Genomic DNA, 14137 nt, shown 5'->3' on the forward strand with positions numbered 1-14137 from the left:
CAAAATAGTCATAAACCTTTTCAAGACCTATGATCCTTCGGTACAGACAAACAGACACATAGACAAACAAACATCCTGTTACTTATTTTATCAGTTTTGAAGTAGAAAAAGTAGTAAAATGATACATAAAATGTTGTGAGAAAAAAAGTAAAGGGCAGTTTGTGCTGTGGTAATAAAATGCAAAACTTCTAATTTGACTAAAAAATTTCCAAGAATTAGGCAAACTAACAAATGAAAATAGATTCATTAAGCATTAAAATTTTGACTGGATTAAAAGTTTAAGCAAAAAAGTTCGTCTTCAGATTGAACTATCCCTACTTAACTCACTTGTATATACTTAACTCACTTTACAACTGTCTAAAACTATGATAAATTTAGTATAATTAGAAATACCATTGAGAAAATTGAAACAATGGCGTCAATACGAGCCAAGTTTTTTGTGCAATTCTGCGTTATTAATAGAAACTGCCATTGACAGGGACAAATAAGCTAAAAACAAGTATAATTTTGTCAATAAGTGGCGCATTAATAACAAGCTTTTAATCATAAGTATACATAGGTTAGGTGGAATTATCCTCCTAAAATAGGAATTTTTGAAGTCATGACATCACCTTTTTTCAACCCCCTCAAGTAATACACCCCCCCCCTGGCAAAAACCTGTGCACAACACTGCTTTTAATATTTTGATAACACATAAAAAGTACACAATTTTTTGACAGATATTATCAATAAATCTGTAATTGAACAATACTGATGTGAAATACATTCACAATAAAATAGGACGTCTAATTTGTTCTACTATTTATTTTCCGAATAAATATTTCTCCCCCTGTAAACCATAGTGTGAAAGACTATGTTTTTCAAACCAGAGACATAGAAAAAAGGAGACAAAAAAGAAAGAAAAAGAGAGATAGAAATTTCGCAATATGATTAAGAATATAAGCAGTCAAGGACAAAATATAAGAAAAATTATTATTTTTCTTACTAGTTATAATAATGTTCAAATTAATTATATAATATAAGAAGGTACATCATTAATAAAACATGATAAATAGAATGATAATGTCCAATGGAAGCTATGTTTATGCGATAGAAAATAAAATAAATGACAACAAATAAATGAATTAAATGTCTCTTTTTAAATTTCTTAACTCCTTTAATATTCTTCAATTGTTTTCAATACAATTAGCTGCATTTTCCTTCAAACTATTAAAGCTATAGCCTAACTGACAAACTAACCAACCAACCACCAAATAACAGCTGTAGATTAGCTAAGCTACATCTACAAAAATTATGACAGAAAGAAAAAGAATAATAATAAATGAATTATCTCACACGACACATATTTTAGAGCGCAGCCACTGTATAAAATGGTTATGTCTGTATGTCTCTACAGCCTTGGATAGCATGTAGAGGATGGGAGACAAAACGATATCGTATTTTCGTGTATCTCTGAAAATGATTGCTTGATTATGTGCTTCATTATATAGTCAAATACCCTTCAGCCAAATGAACTTTAGATAACACGACTTTTGCCTGGAAGACCTAATTGTGAATGATTGTCTACTTCTTATAAAAGATGCAAGTAGCTTTTTATCGCTGCGCTTTCCATGGATATAAGGTTCCTTATTTAAAAGAAAGTTAAAAGATCTTTTGACATTTGCCTCAGAATTGTAATGATTCATGATTCAACTCATAATCATATTTTATTTTTATTGCTTTTATCTCTCTAGTTATACAGAGATAGGGTAATGCAAGATAAAATATTTCATATTTGTTTAAATAATGGGGGTTAATAGATTTTTGTCTCATTTTTCTATTTTATTGATTATAATTGAGTGAAGATTTATGATAAACTAATAGTTTTTAGACAAAGATTTTGTTAGCCAATTTAGTAAATCTACAGTAGGTATATTTTAATAAAAATTACTTCAAATCAAAATCAATGTCTGCTCTGTTCTGCAATTTGCCTGTCATAATTCTTGTCTCTATATGTGTATATTGCATGTATTAAATCATAAACACGATTTACTTTTTTTGTTTTTCCATAATCTAGATTAATATTCTTTTTAACATACAGAAAACAAAGATAATTTTGTTGATATGTTACACATCATATTATATAAAATATATAGTAAGCTTTTTTGTCTGGTGCAAAGGATCTCGCTAATCGCTGAACCAATATGATTCTCCTTTACAGTGAAGCTTCACATAGGTCATTGGATTGCTAAAGCCTATTTTATTTTCAGATTCTAGCTTTGGTATTTTCTGCCTATTCCCTCAAATTTGTACCTCCTGAATGCCAGGGGCGCAGCCACTAGTTGAATTTAAAGCAATTAGTGTATTCTGTATGAAGTTATTGGTCGGTTAAAGTAACCATATTTTAAAGTGGCTACGCCACTAATCAGGAGTTAAACAGATAAGGATGAAATAAAATATAACTTTATAACTTTATAGAATTTTCTTTTTCCTTGATTGGAAAATATATTTGTGCTATTGAAAATTAAAACTAAAAGTAAACAGGAAGTATTATTGGTTATTATTCATTACTAAAACACATGCTCTTTTATCATATAACAAAGAAGAAAATAAATATCGACTGGAAAAATATAAATCACTTGACAAAATAATATGATAAAGGAATATAAAATCGAAAGAAAAGATTAGTAAGTTTTTCAATAATCAAAATTGTTATTCTGATGGAATAGGCCAATGTATTATCACTTGTAGTCACTATTTAAATGAATTTTTAGAATTTCTACTGGACTAAAAGTTGAAATGGAATTATAGAATCATGCATTGGTTAAGATTTGCTAAGGCTACCCTGTTCAAAATAAGCTACTTGATGATACATGCGTAGTTATTTATTGTTCAGTGACCATGTACCTTTAAAGAATAATAGAGATGAGTCAGATTTTGCTAGAGGGTTGCATTGCTATCAGAGTTATTTTAGAGTTATTTTGTTACTTTTTTTAGAAGCGATTATACTAAATAAATCTGTACGTCCGTAAGTCTGCCACTCCGTCCAAATATACCTGTAAATAATATTTCATAAGTATATTAAAAAATCGGATGATTAGTCTATCGTTCATGTGTCCATTATTGCAATGTGCAATCGGCCAGAAAAATATTGCTTAACAAGAGGCCTTACTTGTAAAGGTTCTTTAGACTTTCTCTTCTAATAATATAACAGTATATCAGCAGTACATACCAAGCCTTTATTATGCTGTTATTTTTAACACTTTTAAAACTATAGAAGCCAGATATAGGCACCTTCCTGATGGGGGTTAAGTAACCAAGGGGAAGTGGGATAATGACCGCGGTCACTTGATTGATAAGTCTAAATATGATCAAATTTTACTTTTTCTTTTCCATTTTTTTACTTGGTCAATTTTCTAGTGGCCCTTCCATTAGACTTTGAAAAAAAAACTGTTAGTTAGACAATTGCAAAGGTTTTATGTCGACAAAATATGGAATGTAACAAAAGTGACCAAAGTTGATAAACTATTGACATAATTTTTTTTACTTTTTTGGTTACATTAAAACGAACAATAAGCTTTAGTGTTCTAATAATCTAATTCAGACTATCGTAATTAATAGCAATTTACTTTCAACAAAATGTTATGGATTTTAACGCTTTTTATGATTGAAATGAAATAAAAATCCTAATATTAATAAAAGCCACAGAGACTTAATTAACTCTATAATCAAATAACTTGTACAAAAAGCTATATTGCCTAATTCTCAGAAATCCAAGGATAGGTTAACGAAAGATAAATTAATTTTCCCACCATTTTAATGAGTAAAAGTCAAATAAAGTTTTTGTACTTTTTTGTCTGTAGTGAAGGATCTCGCTAATTGCTGAACTGATATGGTTCTCCTTTAGAGTGAAGCTCCTTATCCAAGGGCTGTTTTACGCTGTTTATTTTTATAAAAAAAAAGTCATTGTAAGGTTTTAAGCTATTTTTCTGTACTTTCATAATATAACTTCTAATATCCCTAGATACCAGGGACTCAGCCGCTAGTATTTAATAAGGAATTATTTATCGTTCATTGACATGTCCCTAAATTGCTGGAAATTGTAAAAAATCCACAAAATATACATTTTTCGCAAAGTAATGTTGAAAACCTTTTAGAAACTATAAAAATATATTGGAAACATCCCTTATTTCGTGTATGGACCATGATTACATAACACCCCCTTATATTATTTTTTGCACTGTTTTGATAACGGCCTAACGACATCTGGTCAGCCTGGACTATTTTCATTTTTGCTCTCGTCACATAGTCAATATTCACCATTGAAATTGTATGTCAACCTAACGTTTCAATGTTTAGCTTGGTCATGAAGCCCCTCATGGTAAGGGCTATTAATTTTTGGGGGTATTGTATTAGATGTTGAAATAAAAAGATTCTACCTATTTATTTGTTTGGTTAACTGTTAACCAATTTGTATAATCATGTTATACATTTTAAGTAGTAAAATTTTTATTGGGTTGTAATTTTGAATATATTAAAAGAAAACTTAAAAATAGTTTATTATTTTTTTTAAAAACTAAATCTTTAAATCTTTAAATTTTATAAGGACAATAATAGCTAAAATGATTAAGGCACAGGATAGTTTTATATTAAGTGTACATAGCATTCGTTTGGTAATTCATGTTTTGTAATATTCTCTTAGAAATTTTTTTCCCTTGCCTGCCTAGCCGCAGCGCTCGGCCCCCTTGCCTGCCTAGCCTCAGCGCTCGACTCTCTAGCCTATAACCTAACCTAACCTAAAATACTTCAATATACTTCAATTTTCAAAATTGAAAAAAAAGAGAACGCCGTCATTTTCAATATGTTGTCTATAGATAACCAAATTTTAATCTTTTTAATCTTAAGTAAATTTTTTTTCAAAATCACCTAACAATTAAGTATGTACAGACGTACTGACAGTCGGTCATATCCAAGTAATAGAGTAGATTCGCTTCTAAAATGATGTTTGATAAAGTAAGGAAGCATAAAAATACCGTATTAATATGTTACAAAGAATGATAGTAATTTAACTAATTTCTGTCATTTAGTTTTATCATTTTTTTCTCAGTATCATACTGTATTTTAAAGACCTTAAATTAGATTTTAAAGAGATATTTCATACATCAATTCCTAGTTGTTTTTGCTAAAATAATAATCCTGTTAAAAAAGGAATTTTTGGTGTTTTTTTTAAGCTAGTTGCATCTCCCCTTGCCTCAGAGAAGGGTGATTAAGGTCGGATAAAGAGCCTAAAAATACCCTAAGACATTAGAAAAGATTCATAAAAAAGTAATTTAGACCAGACGTTTTGAGATCTTTAACCTAAAGCTTAAAAATTCTTACTAATTTATAATATAGAATCTTCATTTGTAATCCAATCGACTAAGGATTCGGTCCCCGATCTATGCTTGTGAAACTATTAATAACAAAGTGTGTTTTCCTTATCGGAGCCAGCACCAGAGTCGCTGCCCCTGCCCAGGCTCCGTCCATCAGAGCCAAGTCTTGAGGAGCCGGCGCTTGAACTGTTACGCTGCAGTAAACCTTTTGCCTGAAATTAATCTTATGAGGAATTGCATATCATACTTTTTTAAGAGTAACTAGGATTAAACTTCAAACAAGGAGAAACACAGAAAATAGCAGCATAACTATTCAATGATTTGACTATTTGAAAGCAGATATTTTGCGGGATAGGACAATAAACGTTAAATATACATAATAACTCTTTATGTAGATTAAAATTATTGGTTGAAAAGTTTGGACACTAATAGCTTGAAATCAACCAATCAAATTTAAAAAGAAATTACCCAAAGTTTTGTTTGCGATGTCCCCCACCTCCCTCTAACGAGAAGCATAATTTCTTCTTTTTGATTGCTATATTTTTCTTTTTGTCAAATGTGGTAAAAATTTAATTGAAAAACGTACGAGCACAACAGACATAAAAAGTAGCTACAAGTCACATATACATATATAGTTTTTACTATACATACATATGTTTGGTCCAAAAAGTTTAACTTCACATTTAATCAATTAAGTTTAAAGGTTAATTGATATATTTTGTTGGCATATTGTCTTAGTAAAGGTCAATATATCTTAATTAGATCTTAAAATCTTTTTAAAATTTGTTAAATAGATTAAAAATGAAAAAAAAGGTTCAAACAATAGATACAATGTGCTTAAAAATGAAGCTTTCAATTAGTCTAGTCACTTTTGGAATAAATGCCTAAAACACACACACACACACATCCTACTATTTTTGTATTTAGAAATGATAAACAAAGATTTTAAAAAAAAGTGTCACCTGTAGTCTTGATTCGATTTCCTGAAACTTTTTCTGATTTTCTGGCCGGTTAATCAGACGGTTCAACTGGTCCAGCAGTAGGGTGGCTGTCTCACCAGAGTCACATCTAGATAGATAGATAGATAGATAGATAGATGGATAGGTAGATAGATAGATAGATAGATAGATAGATAGATAGATAGATAGATAGATAGATAGATAGATAGATAGATAGATAGATAGATAGATAGATAGATAGATAGATAGATAGATAGATAGATAGATAGATAGATAGATAGATAGATAGATAGATAGATAGATAGATAGATAGATAGATAGATAGATAGATAGATAGATAGATAGATAGATAGATAGATAGATAGATAGATAGATAGATAGATAGATAGATAGATAGATAGATAGATAGATAGATATATAGATAGATAGATAGATAGATAGATAGATAGATAGATAGATAGATAGATAGATAGATAGATAGATAGATAGATAGATAGATAGATAGATAGATAGATAGATGGATAAATAGATTGGTAGATAGGTAAATAGATTAATAAACTTTAGATAGAAAGTAAATAGAAAACTTGATAGATAGATACATTCTGTAGTATTCTGAAAAAGTTCTCTAGATTTGACTAATTTTTCTTTAATGATATCTTTTTATGTAAATTTGATATCATTATAACAAAGACAAGACGAGAATAATATAAAAAGCTTCAGAAGATTGTTGCCAAAAGGAGGACAGTGACAACTTTTCTCAGCAGGGTAGACAAAAATTTCGGGGCATAGAATTAAACTGTAAAAGAAAAATGAAAACCTTAGTTTTTAAAATTTGGCCTGTATAAACATGTTAGATTAAGTAACCTTGGGTTCAAATGAATCTATAGCTTTTTAAATTAAAATAGAAAGATATGATGAAGAATATTGATAAAAAAAGAAAACTATTTTTAGGAATTTGTTATTCAGTTGACATATCATATCCCTAATTGGTCTACTCTTTATTTTTAAGATGACTTGTCCCGTTTAAAATATAAAAAATCGAACTCAGAAGTAATGTAAAAAATATGTAAATAGCCCATCAATTAGAATCAATTTTTCATCGATACCTCAACAAAATAAAGTTAATTCAACCAATAAAATCAAATATTATTCAACTAAAGTATGGCATAAATGTTTGTTGAGTATGTTTTTGTTATATAAGATATCAATTAGGGTTAAAAAGTTAATGGTAAGGATTACTTTTAATCATATTTAATTTTAAAATTGAAACTCCCATCCCCTTAAAAGCGTGTATTGTTCTTAATTGAAAACTAACTGAAGGAAGGGATTAGATGTTAATATGTCCCAAAAAATCATGGAAATAAAGGACCAACCGTTGTTGAAATCTTACTGGACACATTGACAAACCTTGTTTTAGAGGATATTAAAAACTCATCAACTGAACACGCTTTAAAATGATAGAATCTGATAAAATGGCTCTTTTGTTTTAACGAAAGATTAAATAAATGACACAAGTTACTGAACCTGAGGTTTATATACATAAGGTTTTATAATAAAAAAGTTCAACATAAAGACAAAGATTTTAAAAAGTTGTATTATTAGTCACAATACAAGAACTAACATGGTACCATATTTGGTTTTTATCGTAATCTTTGGCTGTGCTGTTTTGAAATTTCAAAAAAAAGTGTATTTTCATTTCTAACTTTGGTGTAAATATTCCTTGACATAATCAATCTGATAAACATTATCTATGGGCTTCAATGAGAATACAAATTTGTTCAGGAATGCAAGGACCGGCAATGAATAGGCCAGGTTATATTGGAAACTGGGTAGGCCCGCAGGTATAGGCCCCGCAGGTGTTAGACATAAGGTAAAAAACACTACACCCTTCTTAATTTTCAATTTATTTAAAAATAAGGCAGAAGGAGGCAGGGACGTCCAAGGGGGGGGGGGGGAATTAAGGGATGATAACCAACCCCCCCCCCCCTGCAAAATTTTTTATTTCTAATTTTTACCCTCCCGCCCTCAAATAAAAAAAAAACTCGGACGTCCTTGCCTGTTATATATGAAGATTACCCAAATAAAAAGCTGGACGTCTTTGGAAGGAGGTTATTTGTGTCTTTTTGTGGAAGATACATTTTATATCCCTTCCATATCATACTGTTATTATAAATTTTATTCTTTTCTAGTTATTGCTGCGCTACTTATAATCATAATTATCCAAGTGAAAACATTTTTTAAGATATTGCACGCACTGAATGGATATTTTTGTGTGCAGCAAGGCCAATTTTCCAATTTCTATTTGTCAAATTGAATATCTAAACTACGTGAGCAATCTTCATCACCATAAAAAGTTTGGTTCCAAGACGGGAATAAAATGATGTATCACAACACAAATTGCTCGCTGTGCTAGCCTTTCACTGTTCTTTCATATTATTATGATAGATTGACTATAGATCCATTTATAAAGATGCATTTTTGAAATTATTTGTATGTTTATTCAGAAATGACAAAAACTATAAAGTAACACAGCAACAAGACTTAATTCCTATTAAAAGTAAATATTAAACTGTCAGACGGACAAAAAATATTTATCACGAATGTACGTCACTAAACAGCATACATCTCATTATAGTTTTTGTTGTTGTTTTTATATCACACTTATTTATTATTTAAGAAGTTTCACTGAAATTGATTAAACTCAACGCCATAAACATTTGCTTAGAATTCTAAACAAAGTTTGTTGGAAATTAAAATATAAATTTTTAGGGTTATTTTGCGAAAAACTCGTCATATCTAAAGATACTAACAATTGTACATTATTCTACTATGTCAGATGCATAACATTAATAGAGTATGGAGAATACCATCCTATAACTGTACCTTTAAACAGTTAGGACCTTGAGACAAAAGTTGTGAAACAAAAAGTACTAATTATAATAAGAACAAAATTATATAATATCTAATGAATTAATTTAATTAGAGATAATATCTAATATGTAATTATTATCTAAACAGTAAGGATGATACTTAAATATATTTTGACAGTTTCAAAAATTTAAAAAATCATCCAAACAACAGTTTTCTAAAATCAACAATCAACTATATAAATAAACAGAGACAAAAAACAAAAGAAAAAAGAAGAATAGTGTTTGCTAAAATCATTGCTTACCCATTAAAAAACAAGGATGAAAATGACCAAAGAAAACTTTGATCTTAGTATACCAAACTGCGAATTAAGGATTTAATTGATTACAAAAAAGAATGGGAAAGAGAGATAGCAAGATGAACATTTTTTAAAAGTATAATATTAAGAAAAAAGAAATAAAAAGTAAAAGAAAAGTGTTAAATTGAATTGGAAGAAATCATTTATAGAGATTCTACGCATCTAAAAACGTTAATTGCTTCATAAGTTGTGTCATAAAAATCCTTAGTCATTTTTCACGCATGAAAAAGCGGGGAGAGAAACAGAGATGGGTAAATGGATGATAAATTTATGTTTCCTAAAAATTAAATTCAGAATTTGTTTTAATAATGCTAAAAAATACCTTCAGGTTTTTTTTACATAAACAGCTATTATAGCATTTGTTCAATTGGGGTGGTGATTATCTATTGTCCATGTAATTGTACCTATCCCTGGAGGTGAGAGACAGAATAGACACACACGCACATAATACACGTCTAGAAAGTTAATAATGGTTTAACCCTTTAAGAGGATTGTATTGGGATAAGTAATATAATTTTTTTTATAAATATTTAAAAGCGAAGCTTTCCTATAATTAGGTCCGTCCGTCCGTAACGGATAGCTTTTTTCGTTAATTTAGGCATGTTAGAATTGTCCTATCGATTTCAAACTTTGCATGGCCATTCCTGTAGTAGTTAGGTACGATTTAGAAAGCCTAGCAACTCTATAATCATTACCAAAATGTCCGTACGTCTATTTTAAACATGTTGATTTTTTTAAGAATTGAAGGAAAGAAATCTACAACTGTCAGATCTATTGACGATGGGAGGCAGGGAAGTTACATTACTCATATACAAGAGATCTTTTTTGGATTTATTTCTCTTAGAATGAACAACCAGTTATCTCCTATAATTGACAAAACCTACCAGGGACCTACAGGAAAATTCCCTGTAAAGAATAAATTAATCAGGCCATGGTTTATAGACAGAAAGGTCTCCTTCTTTTCAAATAAATATCATTGTAAAATCTTAAAAACACTTTAAAAGAGTTAAAATTTCAAAACTTAGATAATAAATCTACTTTTGTACATATATAGTTTCACATGTAATGATCAAGTGTTTTCTCATTTTCCCTTTAATTCAGATTAGGGAATTTTTAAATCCCTTCTTTATTCTTTATCATATTGGAGATAAAACTGGATAAAGATTTGCTGGATGTACTATATCCTAGGTATATAAAAGACTAATCAATACTTTTCAAGCATTAACTTATAACTCTTTTAAAAGAAAACGCGGGTAGGTTACAATTTGTCCTCTAATTAAATTTGGAAGATTTTTCAACATTTTATTATTTATTTTGACAGAGGCTTTATTTAGTTAAGGCTGAGTAAATTTAGGAAATATCAATTGTTTAATCATTTTTATTTACAAGATAATTTATTATAATTTAAATTATTGCTTATTTGTATGATTATTTGAGGTTTTGCTTTTTCAAAAATGCATTTCTAATACATATTGTTTATCTAATGATTTTGAATTTTCGAAATTTTGAAATCATTTTGAAATACAGCTACAACGACAAGGTTTTTTTCAATAAGAATACTTTGTAACTCACAAGCTTGTATTCATTATGCAAGTACGGGTGGGGGGGAGTTGTTGAAAGATTTTTGACACCATCCAAGTTACAAGTTCAACACACCCTTGTTGGTAAATTATTTAATACTCAAAACCAATTAAGTATAGGTATATATATATATTTATACAAATAAAAAGGAAAATATTTAAAATAAATGACTTAATTGAGCTAGATTATAAAGTTGCTATGCTATCAAAATTTTGCCGATTTTATAGTGAACTTCTGGAAGATTTTTTTCATACCTGTAACTATGAACATGGACAGGACAGGACGTAGCTGGATTGTAAATGAGCAGAATGACTGATACTATATCCGAGTTTGGCCTTGGCTCCTGTACAGCACAGGTAATAGAACTGCTGGGGATAAAGTGCTTGATGTTTTCCTGAAATACAAAAATACAATTAATTAAGATTATTTAATTTAATTTTTTAATGAACCGATATAGTTCTTCTTTAAAGTGAAGCAGTTTGAGGTCCAGGGAAGGTTTATAACTAGGTAATAAATGTTGAGTATTATTTACTTAATCTTTGTATGTCCTGTTCTACTATATGTTGCCCCTGCTTGTAATAAATGTTGAGTGTAATACTCTTTAATCAGTTTAACCTTGATCAGGGGTGCAATACTTTATGGTCTGAAAACAGGCATCAAAGATTTTAGTTCAATCTTTCTTATTTAGCTTTTAATGATATATTGAAAGAAAAGTAAATCTTTTCCCCAATTCTTATGCATCGAGATTCTTTTTATGGTAGGTTTTAAGATTTATAGAATTGTTTTCTGAACCTTAATTTTTCCCTCTAAATTTATTTTTTGTTTTAATTCAGACCAATTTAACCTTAAATATCAAGGATAGTTTTCGTCCATAATATCTAGAACCTTAATTTCCAACTTTGGGAACTTTATTCTTGACCTTGGCTTACTGTTTGCAAAATCAACACACACACCCTTTACATAGACACACACACACTGTCACACACACACACAAACTCGAACAAACTTTGGCATGCACTAAAAAGACACTTTTTATTTTGTATTTGCTATGGGTGAAGAATAGTTATTTCTCGCATCGTATTATAAACGGCTTTCCGCGGATATAGAATGTACAATTATAAGAATAAAACCAGTTTTTTTAGCCCCGAGTTGCCGAAGGCACCGGCTAAAAAAAACTGGTTTTAATCCTATGATTGTACATTTATATATTCGTAGAAAGCTGGATATAATATGATGCTATCCATAGTTTTTTCGTATGGATGAGAACCGGTTCCTATCCAACGGATTCGAATGAATACGAGAAATCTTTTTAAAAAGTCGAAGAGGGAATGTTAGGGAGGGAGAGGACAGTAGTAAGTACATTACATAGTAACTTAGGGTTTTATAAACACGGTCATTCATTAGCTTAAAACTTTTGGATACTTTAATTAAATCTTGATTAAATGATACAGATCGGCAGTGTTAAAACTTTTCAACCAATGATCTTAGTTTACATAAGGTGTAATTTTGTTTATGATCTAAAATCATTTTTTATAATTTTAGTTGATAAGTGAAACTTAAAGAGTGTCCTTTAAAGGATGCAAAAGTGAAAAATGTATTCGTCCTTAGGTACAACATACACAACTATAGTAGGTAGTTCTTTCTCGCTGTTGGTTTCTGGCAAATTCAAACAATCAACCACGGCTCAGAAGGATAGGCTTGGAAAATAACAAGTAAAAAACAGGCAAGTACTTAAAATTTTATTAATTATACAGAAGAAGGTTGTCTATTAATAGAACAACAGGACAGACGAAGATTCAGGAAAGACATTGTAACATTGTTGTTTATCGCCGTTTGTTTTTTGAAAAAATTTGACTATTCAATCATGGTTAAAAAGGGTAAGTATGTAAAAAAGAAATGTTTAACATAAAAGAATAGTTATTTCTCGTATCGTATTATAAACGGCTTTCCGCGGATATAGAGTGTACAATTATAAGATTAAAACTAGTTTTAATCTTATGATTGTACATTTCTATATTCGCAGAAAGCTGGATATAATACGATGCTAGACATGGTTTTTTCGTATGGATGAGAACCGGTTCCTATCCACCGGATTCGAATGAATACGAGGAAAGGTTTTAAATTAACTCAATTAGAAACAGGGTGCAATTAGGATCTCCCCAGTTTAAATAATCAACCACGGTAGGGAGAAAGTATTAATGAACAGAAGAGTTTTTATTAATTAATTAGACAGCGGATAAATAGTGATATATATTATCAGGGCAAACAAAGATTCGGAATAGATATTATTGTTGGTTACTTGGAAAATTCGAATAACCAACCAAAGTGAGAAAGACAAAAAAGTTAAATGCATTAAGAAAAGTTCAGAAAGAATCAGTAGGAAAAAAAACAATTGGTTTAAGAGAAAAAAATTACTTTTTACTGTGTAAAAAACTGTTGTAGGGGAAATCAAAAGGAAGATGGCTTAAGGACGTTTTAATGTTGCTAACTCATAGATTTCATAGATAAATACACTACAGAAAAGTTTTGCACAAAAATTATCTGAAAAATTCCTTTCAGTGATAAAAAGATACTAGTATAGACTTGATAAAAGCTTGACTTTAATAATTGAATTTTTTTTATATTTAGACAGAAAGAAATCATTAAATAATACAAAAAAAATATATTAAATAAAAGAATCAAATATTTTGCAGGATTTTTTACCGTGTGGGATGTGCACTCCATATATATGAGAGAGTTGATGAGCTAAGGAGTGTTTATACAACTATGTACAATATTTCTTAATAGCAAATTTATAAATATAGGAAATATGCAGGCAGACGGTTTATAATTAAAATATATTTTTAAAGAATATTATTTTTTTAATTTCTTACTTCTACCTTCGTATTTTAATATTATTAAGCAAATCACTTTATCATATGCTAGAATTTAAAGATATTTGATGCTGAAATGTGTCCACGCCCCCATACAACATGATGAGTGTGATTAAGGTTGTTTAATGTTTAATCTTGGCTTTAAAG

General features: G+C 29.5%; 1 protein-coding gene across 2 annotated transcripts in view; it reads right to left on the minus strand.

The window, feature by feature from the left end:
* Positions 1–14137, minus strand: part of LOC145314337 (uncharacterized) — a 95283-nt gene that overhangs the window by 52328 nt on the left and 28818 nt on the right. For both annotated transcript variants that reach the window (XM_080154210.1, XM_080154209.1), the window contains exons 3-5: positions 11372–11511; positions 6314–6419; positions 5455–5563 (exon numbers count right to left, since the gene is read on the minus strand). In XM_080154210.1, coding sequence (XP_080010336.1) covers positions 5455–5563; positions 6314–6419; positions 11372–11511 — 355 coding nt within the window. The remainder of the gene's footprint in view (positions 1–5454; positions 5564–6313; positions 6420–11371; positions 11512–14137) is intronic.

Source organism: Acartia tonsa, chromosome 3, assembly GCF_053477335.1.
Source record: "Acartia tonsa isolate MP-2025a chromosome 3, ASM5347733v1, whole genome shotgun sequence".
NCBI classification, from domain to species: Eukaryota; Metazoa; Arthropoda; class Copepoda; order Calanoida; family Acartiidae; genus Acartia; species Acartia tonsa.